Source organism: Helicoverpa armigera, chromosome 3 (genome assembly GCF_030705265.1).
Source record: "Helicoverpa armigera isolate CAAS_96S chromosome 3, ASM3070526v1, whole genome shotgun sequence".
NCBI classification, from domain to species: domain Eukaryota; kingdom Metazoa; phylum Arthropoda; class Insecta; order Lepidoptera; family Noctuidae; genus Helicoverpa; species Helicoverpa armigera.
In genome coordinates, this window is record NC_087122.1 from 12,679,652 (window position 1) to 12,700,985 (window position 21,334).

At 37.4% G+C, this 21,334-nt stretch overlaps 2 protein-coding genes across 2 annotated transcripts; one reads left to right on the plus strand and one right to left on the minus strand.

Annotated features, from left to right (window-relative positions):
• Window positions 1–7,119: 7,119 nt before the first annotated feature.
• Window positions 7,120–10,425, minus strand: LOC110381209 (CSC1-like protein 2). The gene has a single exon (XM_021341451.3). It carries the CDS (start codon window positions 10,155–10,157, stop codon window positions 7,911–7,913), a length of 2,247 nt encoding a protein of 748 aa, XP_021197126.1. The 5' UTR covers window positions 10,158–10,425; the 3' UTR covers window positions 7,120–7,910.
• A 1,944-nt stretch (window positions 10,426–12,369) lies between these two features.
• Window positions 12,370–20,576, plus strand: LOC110381215 (scm-like with four MBT domains protein 2). Its single transcript, XM_064043702.1, has 7 exons — window positions 12,370–12,640; window positions 14,043–14,453; window positions 16,172–16,294; window positions 17,657–17,785; window positions 18,114–18,979; window positions 19,089–19,264; window positions 19,699–20,576. Exons 1-7 carry the CDS (start codon window positions 12,566–12,568, stop codon window positions 20,514–20,516), a joined length of 2,598 nt encoding a protein of 865 aa, XP_063899772.1. The 5' UTR covers window positions 12,370–12,565; the 3' UTR covers window positions 20,517–20,576.
• The last annotated feature ends 758 nt before the right edge of the window (window positions 20,577–21,334 follow it).

Here is a 21,334-nt window from a genome sequence, read left to right on the forward strand (position 1 = left end):
CTTACTCTTCTCATACTGAGCGTCAGTAGCGATTGCGCCGTTGAAACATCAAATTCGCACGTAAAGTAGCTTACTCGAAGTGAATACTCACATTTTAGGGATTGATATTAGAACGATAAAACATTTATTTATTTTTGTTTTAAGCTTGATTATCACTAACGGGTTATTTTTACTATATTTTAAGATAGTTTTTTCAGCGTTTTGCGTATATTTTTCAAGGAAAAATAGGAGGCCGCCATTAGGACAACAGTTTTGACTTAAAACCGGAGTCTCGGCCGTGGCCGACTTAAAGCAAATGCAGTCTATTTTATAAATTCCTATTGTACTAATTCCGTTGGCTTAACAAGAGAATTTGCAAAGCTTATAGGCAAATAGATCTATTTTTCGTTTAATAGCCAAATAACGGCCGGGGTGATATTAGTTGAATCTCGAGAAATAAGGTACAAGAAATAGGGGCCGACATTAGAATCGTAAATAATCGTAATGTCGACCAGCCTCGAACTCAAGCGCCACTATACAGGCTGATGAAAAAATACTTTTATATTTTTTCATTTTCTCAAAATGAAATAATTTATTTATTATAATTCATTATATCGTATAGGAGTTAAGTTTAAATGTAGGAGTTGACAGTATTGTACGCATGTTTATGGTAGCTTTATAGTTTGGGACTTGCTATCTATTAAACCGTTCTTATTAGGTTAAAAAATATAAATGTTTGGTCGTGAATACGACTTTTTTTGTTTAGGGGAAACAAAAAAATATTTTACTAAAAATTAAACAAATACAATTACAAATGTATACTTAGTATTATATTATAATTCTGCTAAAATAAATCATGTTAATAATATTTGTAACTGCCTTAATTTGAAACAGCCTATACCCGGCCGACATTTGGAAAAAACGCGACCGACCTTGGGCCGTGAATGGCCGACTTTAGGGTTTTTCTGTTCTCGACGCATCTAACCCTTATTACTTTTTTCTTTTCGTAGAAATATCAATCTTATGCCTATAAACATGACATAGATTAATCAAACTATCCAAAACCGCATCAGAAACTATCTTTCGTTGGAAACTGACGGTGCTATAGCGAACCGCAATCAGAAAATCGCTAAGGGGGCCGACATTTGGCGTATTTACCCTACCTACCTATTGAAAAATTTACTTCTAATTGTAGGTATTTAGTTACCAACCCACTTCAGGGTCAAACCTTTGAATTAAAAGACCTTGTAAATCCACTTAAGCCTGGAGACAGGAGTCGCAATCTATGACTCAGCGACTACTGCAAGCTCCATTCTACAGTTATATATCTAGGAAAACATTTCGTGCCTACTTGAACAGACAATGAGTTTAGCCACTTCAAATATCACGCGAGAAAGTAATGCAAGGCCGCTCACTTCACCCACTGCACTGCTTCAATATTATTATTCTTTGCCATTAATAGGTATCAATTATCTTTGCTTTTATATTTTAAAGTGCGAAAAAAATACAGTGGGCTCACTAGCCCACTACCATATACATATTTAGGTACCTATAACTATTATGTGTATACCTAGTTCGTAATATGATGCACTTTTACATGCAATTCTCCAGACGATGCGATGTTGCGATGCATAGTTTAGGTATTAGGTATGTCACGTGTAATATCGCCGCCACGATCTATTCCACTCGATGGACACAAATGACACAATTAAGAGCGCTGTTAGTTTTGTCACCAGTATACCTACAATATGGACGATAGGCTGCATTTGGTTAACTTATATTCTAATGTGTACTTAGCCGATTTCTTGACCAAGGCACCTATCAGGCCGGTTGATTGAAAAGAAAGTCTTGTGACGGTGAAGACGGTAAGGACTCTTCCAGACTCCGGGCTGCTTTGTGTGTTTCTTAAACCCACAAAGTGATATGCGGCTAGACCAACGAAGCTGTTTACTTATTACCTATAGATACTGACAAAGAAAAGTCTTGCATCTTCACTTATCACTCACCTGGAGGAAAGTAAACAAATGTCTGAGAAATGGTAGAAAGAAATGTCAATGACTCCAAGGGATCAAAACAAACACAAGGCGTGTTTTGGCAAGATCAACCATAAGAAAAATAAACGCGTCATATGAAAATGTGACGCAGTCTCGATTTCAAAAACATCATTCATTCTTCGAAGAACATACCATATTACAATGAAGACCAAGGATGAATCACATAAAGAATAAACAAATAGATAGGTACATAAGTGATTTAAAAATTAATAATTTACTGAAATTTTATTAAACTTAACAATTAATTTAATTGAATCATAATATACAACACTGTGCCTAATGAGTGATGTTTATTAATTAAACTTGGACGCAGTTTATCTATTTGGTATGTATAAACAATAAAGTAGGTGACTCGTCCCAGTATGGCATATAGGTAGGTAGAGGAAGTTTTAATTTATGCAACGTGATATCTACGCGTTGCGTTCGTGCAGTTGCAAGTCGGGGTTATTTACCGTACTTCAATCAACGTCAATTATTGATTCCTTTGTTGCACACAAAAATACAATAAATAGGTAAGTATGTGTAAACCAGATGAGTTGTACATTTCAGTGCAAGTCAATGCGTTTGCAATCCTACAGCATTGGCAGAAGCCCAACGCGATAAAATGATGACTTCAGCAAAATTGCATCTCTTTCGTTTCGGTAAATAGGGAAAATGCATTAGGTAGTGAACAATAGCAGCTAACAGTTAGCTAGGAAAAAAATAAAGTTATCAGCTAACTACGTAGCCTAGCCTATCTACGTATGCAAATTACGAACTTGGAGTTCTAAATTAATTTTAATTTACTTATTTAGGTAAGTACCATTATAGACGTATTGCATATTTTCAATAAACTTGTTATTACTGTACATATTCATAGGTATAAGTGTTTAACGTGGTGTTATATAAACTAATAACCGCTTTGTTACAAATCTATGTTTCGATGAAATTCAAGAGAACAAGTAAAAATAAAATTCACAAAATCAAGGAAGTTAACAAAAAAGTTATTATGATGCAATAATCCGCTCCGAAGTGCCAAGTATGATGCAGTAAAACAAGTTTCAGATAAAGTCTGACAAACTGCAAACGTTGCTTGCCGTCGATGACTGGTCTAGTCGAATGACCTCATACAATATTTCCACACCCGCCCGTGGCTTTTCGTTTATGGTCAAAGCATTATCAAAACAAGGTCGGAATATACCTACGACGATAGTGAAAATAACAATGTTCAATAGGTACACATTGCGGATTTACAGCATACCTAATCCAAATAATAAAACTGCACCTAAGCATACTCCGAATAATGTAGAATGTAGCGTGAAATGAAAACCAACACTTGTACGGTCTACGTATCGATTGTCGTTATTTGGGAAAATCATTATTGTACTCTTATCTAAAAATCTCGATAAAAACTGTTAGCGTGACTTGTCGCTCAATAATAATCGTTTGGTAAATCAACGCCGTTAGAAATCTAGACTGAAATAACTAAGCTATGTGTACCTAGGTAGGTATATTTACAGCAGTTGACCTAATCGACCGATGTTTGGGCTCGTTGACCATAACAAAGTCGTCGACAGTTTGCTGGTCATTGATTCTTACAGCAGAGGTAAGTGCCTGATTAGCCAAGGCGAAGTATTGAAACGTCATTTAATTTCAAACTATTTTCTTTCGACAATATCTTGATAAATGATGACGTCTTGAAACAAATAAAGGGATTTGTTCAACTGTTGCGATAAGTTATTCATTTTGGTGCAGGTAAAGAAACGTGACTCGTTAATAAAGATAACGAAGTAAATATTAATTCCATGAACTTTACACAATAATACATTCGATAAGAATGGGTAATTGATCAACGTAAGAGTCTTTTCCGGTCCGAATAATGTAAAATTAATGTGCTGCTTTGGGTAAAAAAGCAAATTTTCTGTGGATTGTAGGAACCAGTCTCAATCTAGTTGATAGCAATAATACGAATCGATTTGTCCTACATAGTTCAGAGGTTAAGCCATATTTAGAATCTGACTTAGATAGTTCCACGGACATGAGACGGAGAAATACGGAAACAAAATATGGAAATATAGGTTAGCAGATGTCCCCACAGCTGCTCGTGGAAACGGAATTAAAAAAACAAGTTTGGCTACTTAACCAAACTCATTGAATAAAAACTTGTCTTTTGAATGTCATGAGAACCGTGTGCTAGGCAATTGTGTTCCATTGGAATTTCTGGTACAGACGGCCAGAACATCAATCTACTTACTACAATATGACAAAAATTAGATAGATGCTCGACTTTATCTCTAAAGCATAAGGTGCAGGTGTAACTTGGTAGGAAAAGTTTTACAGATTGGAGTAGCTTGAAGTACAGCTGGCGACTCTAGTAGCTACTTAATTGATAGGTATACATATTATTTATTGTACTTCAAAAATACTTGTTTTGGAAAAACCTTAATGAGGTGCAATCCATTGATACAGGCACCTACTTATCGATAACAATAAGCCAACTCTTCTATATTTACTTATGACTCAATCGATGTTTGCGAATACTTAACACTTTGACAGTAAATTTTCGAATCTTTGTGTACCTATGCTAGGTGCAGTATTTCGACTGGCTTGCGTTTGCTGTGAGAAGTGGGTAACCTATGTCTGTGAAGGGTCACGACCTCACAGATCGATAGCATGCCATGCCAGCCTATCCCCAAAGCTATTAGTCACTGAACACTATTTTGTACCACTGCTTCGTGGGTGCGGTAAGATTCACGCAAATATAATTAAGCTCTACTTTGATAGTGTCATTAATGACTGTATGGACATTGCGAAATAATTCGCTCGTTAAGATTTTTTCTTGGAAAACTATCATTAATTCATAACAGAAATTAGACAAATCGTTGATGATTAATGATTTATATTAGCACAGGAAGCATTCATAATAATTTACGAATGAAAGCGCTAATATTAAAATAGCGAAACGCTAACGAGAATAATTACAACTAATCACTACAAATGTATTGCGGCAGTTAATCGCTGCACTTCCTATGAGGCGTCATGATCTAGGAAGCCATATAAAGGATGCCTCAACACTTGTCCTTGTAAAAATATTCTCATGACGTTACAAAGAAAACACAACATCTTATAGGTGTATTAGAATCGTGTTATTCTCACAGTAATGTGAAAATAGTGTCAGGTTCATAGTTCACAGCTAAATAGCACATTACAATATGTGTTTGCGATTAGCTACAGTTATTAACTTTCGTGAAATGGCAATGAAAAACGATAGGAATTGCGTTCTTCGCATGTTTAACTAACTGAGAGAAACGTCGAATAATTTCTGACTCGACTGGAGTTCTCTTACAACGAATTAAAGTCGTAATTGAACGCGCACTTATCATCACACAAAATGTATCGTTCTCACGAAAGTTACGTTCTAAAACAATAATGTTTGTCTGTGCCAGTTATAAACAAACTGTATTACGCCGTTCCCGAATGTTCCGCTCAGAAGTCTTGAGCAATTTGGATCATATACAGCGTGACTAATGCGCCAGGATTGTTATCAAACCGTGCATGTCAGTCGCAAGGCTTCAATACAGGCAATTAGTATGTGTAATGAATGTACTCTGCACTTGCTGTGAGTAACCAGTTTTGATTCAAACGTGTCTGTCATGCACATATTATTACAATCATCAATGATCATTGATCAGACCAACTTTATCTGTTCTGAATGTGTTCTGTCGATTGTGTTTTGATAGGCGGGACTAAGCACTCTAGATTATAGATAAAGATTACACTAATTTGCAGACTTCGAGATACCGAATGAGATATCGAACTAACTTTGACTATTCTTTTAAACTTGCCGAAAATTACCCCGCTTTTCCACTGAACTAGTAATGCCCCTATTAAATCGTTAAAACCCAGAAATTTGTCGATTCGCGCAGAACACGTTAAAATTCGCGTGAAAACATACTTTGGTACACTCAAACAAACGCAACGCTCCATTTCGCCAGCTACAAGCGTAATGTAACTGCATCAACGGACTGTCGGTCAACGAAACAACTATGTACTTGCAATCGCTGGTTCTCATTGAGTAATGCGTCATTTATTTCTATTATGAAATTCTCCCGGCTGAAGCATGAGGATGCTGCGAGAGGAATTTCCACACGTTTCATGGCTTGAAGAAGACGTGCAATGATTTAGTAGATCTCCGTTTAATGTTCTCCAACACGAAGTAAATATGAACAAATTCCCCCATTTTGTTAGAGGCCTTTATCCAGCAGTGGACGTTTTTAGACTGTGACGACGACTACGTGTGCATGGAAAAGATGAAAACTATAATCTACATTAGTCATGCAGCGTTAAAACAGTATTAAACCACAGACAGACACTGACATACATAATCAATTAGATAATTTCTAATAACAAGATCCGACGAAGAAACCTTGACACCCGGAATGTGTTCAAGTCCTCGTTGTATCGCATTACAGACTGCGGCTATGGCTCGCCGACACAAACCGGTTACAATTTCAAAATCAATGTAATAGACAACTTCTTCATTATTGCTTATTAATGAAGTTTTTTGAGCGTGACCAACATTTAGAAGCTAAGTAAAAATAAATGGAGTTAGAACAGTTTTTCTTTGCACGATTTTTCCAAGCGGTCATGAACTTTTAGACGTCAATGACTAAGGACTTAATAATTAGGTAGTCGCCGCAACCACTTAACAATAATGTAACATTTACACGACAGATAGAACCTGTCGCACAAAAGGAGCAAACACTCGCTTCTCTTGTGTTTTTTTGTTTTAGAGTGTCGTAACTAAATACATTATTAAGTATCAAGTTACGTAAGCGAGAAGCCCAATTAGATAAGCTCTAATTTTCACGTCTTTTTAGAAAAACGAACGTGGTTACTTCGAGACTATGGAATAAATATATTTTTCTGAATAAGGTGCGAATATTGCCACTAAAACTATGTGTACAATTTTATTACAACAATGTAGAAAACAGGCAATCGGGATTTAAAATCATTTCAACTCTGCCAATTAATGAGAATCCAAAATTGGGTACCTATATGTTGATAAAATGCATGTGGGATTATGTTGTTTAAGGAAAATAACAAATATATATTACTTCAGTGTTTATTTTATAATGACGATGTTATTCACCTAAATATAACACGAAAGATCTCGTTACAGTATGTACAAAAATAAAGCATAGTTAACGTCTAATAAGTTACTAGGAATTAGGGAGAATATAAAATGACAGCCATAAAACAATCACAAAAATTAATGAGGTTCTGACATCTTATGTTCTGAACTATTGTCTAAATCATCTCAGATTTTGAGTTTCTGACAAATCTTATGTGTAGTTTCGTACGGTCCCTCCACTTAGAAGTAATCAGTGAACATGATAGGTAGACAATAATATGATCCTCAAATAACATAATTAACATCAACAATATTAGCAGCTGCATTCGCTAAATATTCTTGTCTAAACCTAACAACAAAAACAGTGCTGTACCTATTCTTTAAAATGCTGTGATCTTTCGTCGAAAGTTCTCTTTACAGAAGTAAATACATTTCATAAATTATATTATGTAAAAACGTGACTTGTATAAAGCAGTATAAAATATAACATTTACATCATGATCTTTGCGTCCTTATGCCCAAAAAATTGCGAACACAAAAATAAAGATCCGAACATAAGATTTCAGTCGACTACCTCTACAACTACTTCAATATATAAAAATATTGCATTGGTTATTTACATCGATATAAAACTCTAATCCTCCGTCCTGTATCGCAAACAACGATCGATACCCACCCGAGTACTTCGTTTATCGCTGATATGACCGGACCGCAAGTTAAGGCAATTAGTTGATAAAGGGAAATTCGCTAATTTATTACCAAAATTATATATTTATTGGATCTGGGCTGTACGAATGTGTGGTCACAGGCGATGAAGCCCCGTAATCCGGGGTCGTAGGTGTCGTGCTAGGAGGGGAATCAATAGGCTTCGTCAGCACTGGCGCCACGTACTCCGGGAATCTGACACTAGACTCCTCCTGCAGGGGCGCCGGAGGGGTGCAGCTCGGGAATGGACTTAGTAACAAAAATGTTCCAAAGGCTACAATAGATGCCATGATTAGAATAATGGTTCTAGCTTCGAAGCCTGCCCTCAAGCCGGCCCAAGCGGCCATGTTAATGAGTAGCAGTAGAACTGACACTCGAATGAGTCGTACGGCTGTAGCGTGGATCCTCCCACCGCCGACACCGCTCATGTCACACGGACCATACGCGAAGTATAGATTGTGTTTATCGCCCACGTGTTTGAGCATCATGTATAACAAGCCGAACGGCGCGATCAATGGGCACGCGAGGCTATACACCATTGTAATTGAGAAAATAGCTATGCTCCAAGCATAATGGACTCCAAATGGAAACTCGTAAAGAATGGCTCGCTTTACGTAGCTCTTCTCCGCCTTTGACTTGGATTGCAACAAATACCATACATAGAGAAACAATTCCGGAAAACGGATCAATTCTAACGCAGTACCGATCAGGCCAGAGGTGATGACGTAATTGACGAAGAATGCGCCTTTGTCAGGCAAGAACACGCAATCCCAGCGCATCGTGTCATTCTCATGATGTATCGTCCACGTCACAAACGCTTCAGCACTGGCTAGACCCAGAGAAGGTAAGATAAGAGTCATCAACAGAAGGTATGAAACAGTTTTGGTCATGATGGAGTAGTTTTGTTGTGACTTGGTCCAATGGGACAGAAATTTATCAGAAAATGCAACAATTGCAGGCATGACAGCAGCCATGGTCCAGAGCAGCAGGGTGGGCAGGAACTCAAAGATTACAGTACTTATTTTGCCAAGAGATTCAGGTTTAGCAACCATGGTGTTAAAAAGATTGACAATAATTGCAGGGGTAGTTAAAAAGAATAGCACAATAAATAAGAAAAAGTTGACAACAATAGCCTTGAGGTACCAGACTCCAGGTTGCACACTTAAATTTTCCCAAATTATGTCAGAGGGATTGGTTGCATGAGACAACACCCAACCACGATGCAGACTAAAGTTGTTGATCACATGTTCAGCAAGCTGGTATGAAGGTAAAGTCAAGAAGGCAATGCCAAGAGGATCATTTAGTACCATAGCTCTGCATCTTTTTGCTTCATCTTTCAGTCTCTTTTCTTCATTTGTATAGAATTCCAGTGCATCTATTTCTGGTCCACACCATGCTGGCTTCACAGTAATGCGTTTCCCAGTCTTCTTGAAGTATGTGTCTGTATATATAAGAGCTTCAGTCACCATGTCTTTCTTCTCTTGCACATCATTTAGCAGGTTGATATTGTATGCAAGACGGAGATCCACTATCTGTATGTGGGGGAAGTTGTGAGCAAAGTATGCTCTGATGGTAGACTCATTTCTATCAGCCTTTGATATGTTTGTGATCATTATTGTGCCAGTCATGGATGTTGGCACTGGCTTGCGGCCTGTGCATCTCCTCATTATCAACACAGATATGGGCAGAAAGGAGATGCTGATGAGAGTATGTACCCATAGCCAGTTTGATCTTCCAGTAAGATTTGACAATGTAGTTCTACTAAAAGTGCTGGAATCAACATTTAAATTGGTGCCTTGGAAGTTTATGGGCAGGATCAGGCCAATAGAAACTAGTGTAACAATGAACATTAATGTTATTGCATGTCTTTGGAAGGAGAGGTAGTGGACAGCATCAGGGCCGCACTTGGCCAGTACCTGCTCTCGGGTGAGGCGGAACACGGCCGGTAGCCACGTAAAGAACCCTTCGTCTATGTTGACAGCCTCCTCCGCGCTGCGCCTCCTGTTGACCAGCGCGTCGCCGTCGCCGCCGCGGTAGAACAAGTTAGTCCACCGACTCTTTGTGCGCTGTACGAGCGCCATTCGCCCGTAGTTCCATGCCGTCCGCCGCAGCACGGTGAATAAAACTATGAGGCATGACCACGACACCAAGTTGAGTATTAGGGTTTGGGGAATACCGTTGTACGCTCCTGTTATTATCACATTTTGCGTAGTATTCACCAACATACACCCTTCATCATCGGTTCCATTACCGCTCGAGCCGTTTGCAACTAGGGAATATGACACTATGTTTGTATAACGATTCATTTTCTATGTCGCAACACGGGCAGTCAGTCAGGCGATACAAGAGAAAGTATTTACATAATGAGAATCCAACTATTCCACAAAATTCACTGACACTTCACAGAAAACTCACTTGAGTACACCTGTGTACTCGAATTTGGCTACCATCTGGAAATTCTATTGTTGTCAGATAAATTGGATCAAAAGATAACAAAATAAATGACGTTTTACTGTAACACTGCCGTTGAAGGAACTCACAGACAGACAGAAATTGTCAAAATCGAAATCGCCACAGATTAGCGAATATTTTGTTCCTAATCAAAAACTATGCCGCATATATCACAAAAATTGAGGATCGTTCCAGTCGCTGCCACGTTTATTGTCTTGCTCTTTTGCACTTACGCATACTTTAATTAGTGGAAAGGAAACATAATACAATAAATTCGAACCACCGAACCACTCACTCTGCGCTGTCAATGTCAACAATGTCATATTTTAGAGTTGCGACATAAGCGTCTGGGATTTTGTTACGACTACGAGTAACTTAATCGGAACGTAACATTATCAAGGAAGATAATACTTCGTAGACATGTCCGTATAATTTTCAGTGTGAAGTTTCATGAATTTCAAATAAAAAATACTGACCGTTTAGCGTAAAATCAACCTAATACCTACGTTTCTCATTTATTTTATAAAATAACACTATACGTTAAAATAATACTACGAATAAGTTTTTACCCTAGACTACTGAAATTTACAATATCTTTAATGTGATTCAAAAGAAGTAACAATGGTCAGTATGTATAACTAAAAATTTGCCCTCCACATGAAACTTATAATTGTGTAACTTTTATGTTTTGTAAAGTAATCATCTAATTATTTATTCATCAACATCATATAAAATTAAAGTCAAGGCAGCATAACTTTTTGTGGATCTCAGTTTTTTAAAATAAGAGAGTTATTTTTAAAATTACTTTTCAGAAAGTTAAGATTAAATTTATTCATTCGTGAAGTAAAAAAGCAGAATCCAAAATAATTAGCTTTACTCAAAAGTGGATTGAAATAATAATAATAAGTCAACTATCAAACAAATATCACTGAGACACTGAATATTAAACGAATGTATCAAGCTACAGTATTCTTCATCGATATATATGTACTACGTACTAGATAGAACGTTCCGAACAAAAAGCTTAAGACACTGAACTGCAGTGCAGACTATGCAGTGCCCAAAATGGCAAATCAGAGCGATTTTGACAGGCGTCAGATGGATGTCTATGAAACGACAATTATAAAATAGAAAATACATATCAAGGTATAAACTTACACATATAAACTATTCGAGAGTCAAGTTAGTAAAATTACACGCTGTTCATGCTATTACAACGCTTGTATATCATACTTTTCATTTATAATTCAATTTTACAAATATGCATTAATTTGTTCCCGCCCGCCATCTTAAATTATGGATTAAGAAAATCGTGCAGAAACAGATGTGCCATAAAACTGGCAGTAGGTAAAATATCAATGAAAACAGACTTCACTTTGTCATGGTATGTTCTTACTTTCAAGAAAAAATAATTAAATTCGCGAAAATTTGTGATAGCCCTCTTAAGAAAAAAAACATCGTAATTAATATTAAAAACTCTAAAAATAAGTTCCTGGTTTTAATATATTACATGATTTTGCATTCAATTAGATATAAATAAACTTTTTGATATATTACATGATTTTGAATTCACTTAGATATAAACTTTTTGAGTAATGAAAAATTTAGGCAAAATACGAGCGACACATCAGCAATTAACATCAATGAGGATGACTACATGTCACAATACGTCAACGAGATGTCAACAGACGACATAAGCGGGTAAATTATTTGTATGGATGTTCTTGTCTATCGCTAGAATATATGTCAATGGTATTCTTTAACTGTAGATCTATACGAAGTATTAACTTATAGATACGAAGTATTTTAAAACCAATGTCACACCTCTAGCACTGTCAGCGTTTAATTTTTAAATGATATGTACGTTTAGTTTTTATGAGATTTAGGATTGTTTCTAAGTTCATTAAAAATATAAGATTTGATATAAAGTGTGTAGGTTCAGATAATAATTGACTTTATTGGTTTTGATTAATTCTGTAAATAATGTAAAACATCCTTTTAGATTTTTATTTTGTTAAAATGTGATGATTTATTTTCTTGTTACAGTTATTTCAGTCCATTACTACTTTCTGTGATAAAAAGCCCTACGAAAGAGATAGCAATAAACAATGTATTGAATGGATGAGACAGCTACACCGTACTTGAAATGAGAGAATAAAGAATGAATTTCTGAAATTCGTAACAAGTTCGACCGTTCGATTAACTTGTTTTGTGATAATTATTTTAATTTGATGACTTCTTATTTATTAGTAAGTAAAGAATTATGGCAGACTTCGATTGGAACAATTATTTGGAAGTGAATAAAACTGTCGCTGTTCCTGAAGAATTATTTTCTCATGTAAGTTTCAATTTATTTCTTTCATGTTGTATAATATATTTTTAAGATTGTTTTATTAATTTTATATTGTTAGTTCAATGTTATGTTATTCTTTATATCTTCCTTTAATGCGAAAACAAGGATCGAAAATTGAGAAACATTATTTTCAAACAAGGATTTATAAAAATGTGTACCATCTTAATTTATTTCTATTTTTATCCCATGAACATTTTATCAATGGTGTTATTCTGTTGAATTACTTTCAAGTTCTGTTTGTAAGCAATTTGACTGTATTAAAATAACGAACTTGATAGGGAAAGTATTTTAATAAATATGAAACCATATGGTCATGAACATAAAAAACAAAAGTGATAAAAAAATTGTCTGAAACTTGGATCATCCATTTATCTTGCCATCTTATTTTACATAGTTGGTAGAATAGTGATCCTAGTATCTACCCAGAGCTTATTTTTAGTATTAAATGAAATGATTAAGGAAAAAGTGGCCAATTTACAGTTAGCAATGTGTGGCAACCAGTAGGTATCTAACCATGTTGACTCCATATTATACTGTCTATTAATAACTTAATAAATCATTTATTTAGGTACAATCTGAAAAATAATGTCATATTAATAAAATTATAACAAAAATATTATTATAAAGAGTTGCATTAAATTATGTCATTCTCTCAAAGTTCTCTTATATTATCTTTAGGTAGTCACTTGAAAGTGTTTCATGAAAAGTTAGCTATTCATTTAAAAATCTTTCTTTCAAGATTTTTTTTTATTGTAACTGTACAGAAATTAATAAGGAATATAATACTGCTATATTTTGTTTAATTAATATGGACAAGGTCTCTCTAATCTGACTGACCCTGAACAGCACATTGCAATATTAATATTTTCTTTCCTTAAAAAGTCTTAAATCCTATTTCATTTCAGTTGAGATTGAAGTTCAAAAGCTATTAAAGCTCTGTGTTATTTTACTGATATTAAATTAACACTATATTTTCTGTACCATAATTACAAATATTTTTATTACATAAGCTACAAGTTCCCTATTTTTTCCCTTTGTCCTGAATTGATAGAAATATTAAAATACAATTATATATGTTTGATGGCATCAGTAAAAACACAATGTACAGAATAATAAACTATGCTTCTTCTGTTTAATGTTACTGCAATACTAAATGATGTTTTAAAAAAAGTTGTCTTTGTTTTCAAAACAGTTGTGATATGTTTTTAATGTTAAAATGGTGGTATTGCATACTAGCATAAAGCTTTTGATAACTATGTAATTTTGGAATTTTTATAGAACAAGCTTCTTGTTTGATTTAAAATAAAGCATCACTGTAAAAGAATTGCCTGCTGGCATGTATAATTTGTATCACAAGAAATAAATATTTCAAATATTGTCCCTGTAGGTGGAAACCAGTCTCTACAATGGCATCAAACAGGGTATGTTGCTGGAAGTGTGTCATAAGAACAATCCAGACATCTACTGGATAGCAGAGATCACCATGGTCTGCGGGCACCTCCTGCGGATCAAGTTCATTGGCGCAGACAATGACTTCTGGTGCGACATATCTACAACAAAGGTGCATCCACTCGGCTGGTGCGGGAAGTATGATGAGCTTATAGAACCACCCGATGAGATAAATGAGAAGTACGGAGATACAATTATAGAGATTATGAAGAAGGCCTTATTAGATGGTCAGTCGGTGTCCATTGAAGCTTTAAATAATAAGGGCTTGTCCCCAATAGATAGAATCAAAGTTGGAATGAAAGTGGAGGTGCAGAATGTGATTGATCCTTACAGATATTGGATTGCTACGGTAAGTTTAATTGACTTTATTATAATTGTCACACTATTGTGTTTTCTAGATGCTTGGGTAAATGGTATTTGGATGGATATACTGAGTCGTTATTTAGCGCTCGATAGTCGGGACACTAGACGTAAATCGTAATGTCGCAATTGATGTAATGTGTCGATTCAAAATAATTTACACTTTTATTTAGTTCACAACAAAGTCCTGTAAGCTTCTACCTCTACTTTTATTTGTTAGCTGAAGACCTTGTATAAACAAGTAGATGTTGGTTACAAGCTTAATCAAAAACTATTCCACTGAACCAAATTACTATTCAACTCATGATTAAGTGCCCAATCAATGATAAAAAATGTCCTCTTTCAAACATTCATAACTGCGATCGTTGTCCATATTTTTTGTGACAGCCACAAGTGGTTTCAAAGTAGACCATTATTATACGTGACTTGAACTGATGCCGTGTTTAAAACGTGATGATTATTACGTTAGGAACAACTTACAAAATGTCCATTCTGCAATTTATTTGTATTTTAATTCATATCTGCATTGAAATCACTGTGTTGCATTACCCAAGCTACGTTGGTACGTATTTATTTAAATAGAGACGTTACTGAAAGCTTCAAGAGTAATCCTGAAATTCTGCGAACTTCATATTGAAGGCTGTTTCTTGGAAACCGTAATTGCGAGTTTATTTTCCTACCATGAAGCCTGAAGCGAAAATTCGTGAAAATGCCGCCCTCGCAGCGGCTACGAATAGATTGACCTATAGCTTTCTGTGTGGATGGAAGCTAAGGGATTAGGTACCTTGTCTGTACTTTTATAGGTACCTAATAATGTTATAAAGAAACATTTTTCTTTGTACCCTAAAGGCCCCGAAAATACTGAACCGATTTGAACTACATTTTCCACGGATGACGTAGGCTTATATTTTATCCGCATACGGGAAGAAGCTCCCCCGGGATGCGGGTGAATCCTCGGGAAACAGCTAGTCTATCAGCTATACTAATATAATAAAGAGGAAACAATTTTTTGATTTATTGTTCGACCCTAAAGGCTCTGAAACTACAGAACCGATTTGAAAAATTCTTTCACTGTTGGAAAGCTACACTTCTCCCAAGTAACATAGGCTATATTTCATCCCGGTTCGGCCAGTAGTTTCCACAGGACGCGGGTGAAACCGCGGGGAACGGCTAGTAATTAATAGATTTAAGGCTCTACGGCTAAGTTCGTTAGTCCGAGGCACAGACAAGGGTTTTTGATAGCCGCTCATAATTTTACGGCTTACGTAGTGTCACTGTTTAATTACGTGGTTATCCTCGAATAGAACACATTTATTACCCGTGGCAAATTTTAACGCTTTGTGAGCTATTGTTAGAGGAATAATAATTGTGTTATGATCAACTTCCATTACAGGGTTAGAACTTTAGAAGCCTTAAAGCCTTTTTGATCCTTCTGATTTATTTGACTTTCCGTTCCCGATAATACGAAGACATTATTGCTTTAGCAGCTAGACTAGAGTTTCTCAAACTTGGTTCCGCGTAGCCTAGGAGTTCCGTAGCATAGTAAATCAGGTTCCAACAAAAAAGTGTTGATTTCTTATCCTTTGATATGAAGTTTAAAGTTTAGAGGAACCCCTGCTCTACACAAAAGCAACTGAAGGTTATGTAAAGCTATTATGAAAATAAACTAGGTCAGTACAACATCTTACAGTAAGTTTTTATCGTCAGGTGTGTGAGAACGTCGGCGGCCGTCTTCTAGTCCGATACGACGGCGCTGACGAGGACCTCACGCAGTTCTGGATATTCTTCTCCAACCCTCGACTCAGCAGCTTTGGCTATGTTACCAATAAGGTAAGTTTATTGATCGTATATTGGTTTTGGTTATTGGCCCCTCCAAAGTAGGACCTGGATGTGATGGAAGGAGCCTACTTATTGATTTCAGGGGATTTCAGATTCCATAAAATTATGTCTGAAACATTACCTATATTGTTTTTAGACAAAAGTAATCCTATTTAATTGTTGTTTGATTTACACATTTCCAAACTACTAGGTATGTAAAGGATCCAAGAATAGTGAAATATTTCTACCTCGACCTGCCATTTGAACCCCGATTTACACGAGCGCGATGTTAATTAATTCAACGTCCCTACTATGCCCTTTTCCAGCCAATCACGATATTGATTTAGCTCCAATCAAAGCTCATTCATTCTCCATTAACTCGCCTCCTTTCAGTCTTTTTATAGCTTTACAGAATAACACAAACAACTGCTTTACTCAGAAAAATACGATAAGTAAGGATCGATTATTTAAATTACGAGAAAGATCACCCACTGGAGCTATCTATAAATATTTTTTTCGGAAATAAAAGAACAGCTTTTAAACGTACTTAATTAATTTCACCTAATTAAATCAGGTGTTGCTCCTCTTACGGATCCACTTACTTCATTCAATAATAGCAGTTAGAATTTTATCCAAAACAATAAAGTGCTATCGGCTTTCAACACCATTACCGAGTGTTCGCACAGCCTAGATCTGCGATGTAATTTTAGCTCCAATCAAAGCTCCATTGTTTCATTATTATCAATATTCCGTACTTAGTATGTAGGTCGGTAAATATGGGAACCTGTGTTCTCGTTTACTTGATGGGTTTAGTGACCCCGATTCTAATTGTTATTTAATTGCTTTAGTATAATAAGTTAAGTAAAGTAAAACTAATTAGGTAAGGTTAAGTAAGTATACCTTGGGTATGCAGGAGGATGTGTACCGACTAGTTTCAATCAACCTTTCTTTGTGAAGAAATAGTCGATCCAAGTGATAGCAATAAACCAAAGGACGAAACGAATGTCAACCGACTATGCTTATAGTTAACGCTAAAATTAGGCGAAGTAAAAAATCAACTTCTATTTAAAATAAAGATTTCTATGGCGAGATTATACGATACCTCAATTAACTATCCGTTCGGTAAACGTTTCTTAAAAGCGTCGCGCTATGACAGTGCTTAGACGGCACAAACTAAAATTACCGTGACTCAGCTTGAATTTCTTCAGAATCCTTAATAACCTATTTGATTTTGAGAAGCCTTTGACTGGTGGAAATACGATCGAGCAAGTTTCTTAAAAATCTTATATACCATGTCTCATTATATACTGAAGTTTTTGACCGGTCAGTCAATGATCTCAAAAATCTTATTTTCCATATCTCTTCTTACGGCAGGGTTCTCCGTGGCAGTTCAAATATCCCGGTAAGGTGAACAAATTCTCGTGCAAGAACAAATTGAGTACGCAACTGCGGCAGAGCGCTGAAGAGGCCATCTCAGAGCCTACACCCGCTGACTTGTTTCAAGTAAGTGTTGTTAGTTAAAATGAAAAATTCGTTAGGGATAATTTAATCGACAAACAAATAAAATTAAATAAGTATCATAAAATGTAATTCCCATCAGGACAGATGCAAATTAATGACAGTGAGTCTTTTTTGGATGCATCAAAGCTTATGGTTTTATTTATTTCCAAATAACCCCAAGTAGAACCAGCTTTTATTGAGGAAAAGTAAATAATATGATGTCAAAGAAACGTCTTTTAAGTCCGGTTAGGCGTATATTCCAAATGCAAATGCATGATGTGGTTATCCCACAAATGACGTAAAGCTAATACTAATTATTTTTCCTCCACAGCCGAACCAAAACCTAGAATCTCACAACTTCGTCAGCGGCATGAAGGTGGAAGCTCTGAGTCCTCAAGACATGCGCACCGTCCGCCCCGCGACCGTCACCAAAGTGTTCAACAATTTACACTTCCTTGTGGTCGTAGACGACCACGTGGACGACTATGAGGACTCCAAGATGGCCTGGCTCTGCGACTCCATGCACCCATACATATATCCCATAGGTTGGGCGCAGAAAAATGGCCTCACCTTCAAAAATCCCAAAATCTGGAAAGAGGGACCCTTCGACTGGGACGAGTACCTAACAATGACATCCTCAGTACCAGCGCCTGATTACTGCTTCGGGAACAAAACGCCGCTACAAGGAATAGAAATCAATATGAAATTAGAAGCCGTAAATCCGCAAAATCATGAAGAAATACATGTGGCGAACGTAGATAGTATTGTAGAACACATGCTGTGTGTGGAACTGTTACCGATAGGAGAGAAGTATTGGTATGCTCAAGACAGTGATTTGTTATTCCCTGTCGGTTGGTGCGACAGCAACGATTACGCTTTACACATTCCTGATACGACTGTAGAGAAGGAGCAACCGAAGCCGGTTGAAGAGAAGCCGGTCAAAGAAGACATGAAGTGTTCAGATGAATGGTGCGATAGGATTTTCTTTAACTACAAGTGTTACGCGGGACCATCGATAAGTAGGAACAAATTATCTCAGCTGCCTAAGCACGTGGGGCCGGGGCCGCTGTCTCTGGTGCTGAAGGAGGTGCTCAACAAGATAATCTCGGCGTCATACAAGCCGGCCAAGCTGTTGAAGGATTGGGAGACTGAAGGGCCGCCCGAGGAAGGGATGAGGCTCGAAATGTTGAGAGCAAAGTGAGTATAAAACGAATTAGCTAAAATATGTTCATCATCTTGCTTTTATGATCCTTATTTGGCTTTTGAATTATCTACATAATTTATAAATAAACCTTCTCATTTCCAGACTAAAGTCCAGTACGTACCACGCGTACGTGCCGGTGGCGGTGTCAGCGACCCAGGTGTCGTCGTTCTGCCGCGGCGTCTGCGTCAAGCTGCAGGCCTGCCCGTGTCTCTTCGGCCCCGACGAGCACAGCGACCACTGCCCTAATGACTGCCAGCGGGTTGACAAGTCCACCTTCCGTAAGTTTATCATCATCGTCATCTTGCCCTATCCTAATTTTTCATTTTCATCATACCTTCAATGGGAAAGAAAACTGGGAAAAACATTCCAATAAGTTAATAGTAACATATCGGGATTTTTTCCCTATTGTGTGTGCGGTAGAACGTCCCCTGTTAAACAACCGGCTAAATGGGGGATTGAGCCATTGAGATCCAAAAGGATCGGCGTGTCTTATGCGCGTAACTGTAACCAAAATCAAACTCAAAATCGTTTATTCAAATTAGGCTGATAAATCAGCACTTTTCGAACGTCAAAAACAAAAGACAGCCCCAAAACGCTCGCCCTTCACCACTTCCTATGTGTTTTTGCTGGGAAGAAGAAGTGAACCTTTGTCAGATCCGAGGTTCGATATTTTTATAAACCATAGATAAAACACAAAATATATCAATTACAGATCACAACACCGAACGCCGAGGCAGACCAAAAGGCAGCGTCAACGGCAGGAGGAAAAAGAAAAAGGCCGCTCCAGAGAAGAAGGAAAAGGAGCAGCAGCCGTCGCAGGAGACGGAGAGCAACAAGGACGTGGAGTCCGTGGAGAGCGAGCACAGCGCCGGCTCCGCGCCGCCCTCCTCGCCCGGCACGCGGCCCGGCTCGCCGTGCGGCTCGCCCGACGCGCCGCGCCGGCGCCGCCACACGCACTACCCCAAGCTGGAGATGAAGACGCGCGGCGCCAAGCTGCCCAACTTCGCCATACAGATGAAGGAGGCGCACTGGAACAAGAAGGACGTGCAGACCATATACAGCAACACGTGCGTCAAGAAGAACGCGCACGACAGCGACACCGAGAACGAAACCAACGAGAGCAGCTCCAATTCCAGAGACGCCAAAAACATATCCGACGTGTCGGACTCCGAGGAACCAGAACTGAAAAAGTTGAAATTCAACACTTACGATCCTCTGCCGACCGATAACAAAATGTTTGAAAAGGATATGGCCATGACCTGGATGAAAGGAAAACTAAAGCTCTCGCCAAACCCGCTGGATTGGTCCGTCGACGACGTGTACGCCTACCTGAGCAGCACTGACGACTGCAAACTGATTGCAGACAAGATGAAGCAGGAGGAGATAGACGGACAAGCCTTCGTCATGCTAGATCTGCCCGTCATCAGGGAGTTCTTGCACATGAAGAAGGAATTTGCGCTGCAACTTAGTAAACATATAGCTATGATGAGGTGGTATATAATCAATTTTGAAGATTGTGGAGAGTCGTGATTTTGTTCCTTGTTCTATTCTTTGTCTAGTCCACAATAAAGTATTTGTTGAATAATTAAATCACGAGTTTATATTTGAATACGTCGTTTTGCGGAATTTCCTGCACAAAAAGTTATAAAGTTTAGACATAAATGATTTCTAATATTTCCGGTCATGGGAAAAGTCCTCATTGAAGTGTGGGTGATTTTCAGAAAATAATATCATCTGACGCCCAGGAAATATAATTTTGATATTTCATTAAATCTTCTAAATGTACCTAATATGATCTTAAAGAATATATTGGTAATTAAAACTATTGGTAGCTAAAACTGCAATTAAAATTAAACCAAAATTTTATCGGGCATTCTGCTACTAACACAAGACCAATCGTATTCCAATGACATTCGATTGGTTTGCGATTGGTCTGCTATTTTGGTGATTTTGGTCTATACGGTAGTTTGCTGTACAATCAGTTTGCAATCGTAAATAATTTGCAGACAAAATGATTCATTATGGAATTACAGAAAAGGATAAAAACGTTTATTTCAAAGAAAAAATAGCGGAATGCCACATACGCTTCAATCATAATCGAGTCGGGATTTGATCCCAATCGAACCGAGTCGAACGTGAATCGTATGTCGCTTAAGTAAAATTAGGAGAATCGGGCCCCTGCTCATCATCCTCCGAGCCTTTTTCCCAACTATGTTGGGGTCGGCTTCCAGTCTAACCGGATTCAGCTGAGTACCAATGCTTTACAAGAAGCGACTGCCTGTCTGACCTCCTCAACCCAGTTACCCGGGCAACCCGATACCCCTTGGTTAGACTGGTGGCAGACTTAC

Bases quoted from the DNA above. Each gene is read 5' to 3' on its own strand.
- LOC110381215 (XM_064043702.1), top strand. From the start codon at position 12,566: ATGGCAGACTTCGATTGGAACAATTATTTGGAAGTGAATAAAACTGTC. The intron at 12,641-14,042 runs GTAAGTTTCAAT...TTGTCCCTGTAG, and splicing joins CTGAAGAATTATTTTCTCAT to GTGGAAACCAGTCTCTACAA. The intron at 19,265-19,698 runs GTAAGTTTATCA...TATCAATTACAG, and splicing joins GGTTGACAAGTCCACCTTCC to ATCACAACACCGAACGCCGA.
- LOC110381209 (XM_021341451.3), bottom strand. From the start codon at position 10,157: ATGAATCGTTATACAAACATAGTGTCATATTCCCTAGTTGCAAACGGC.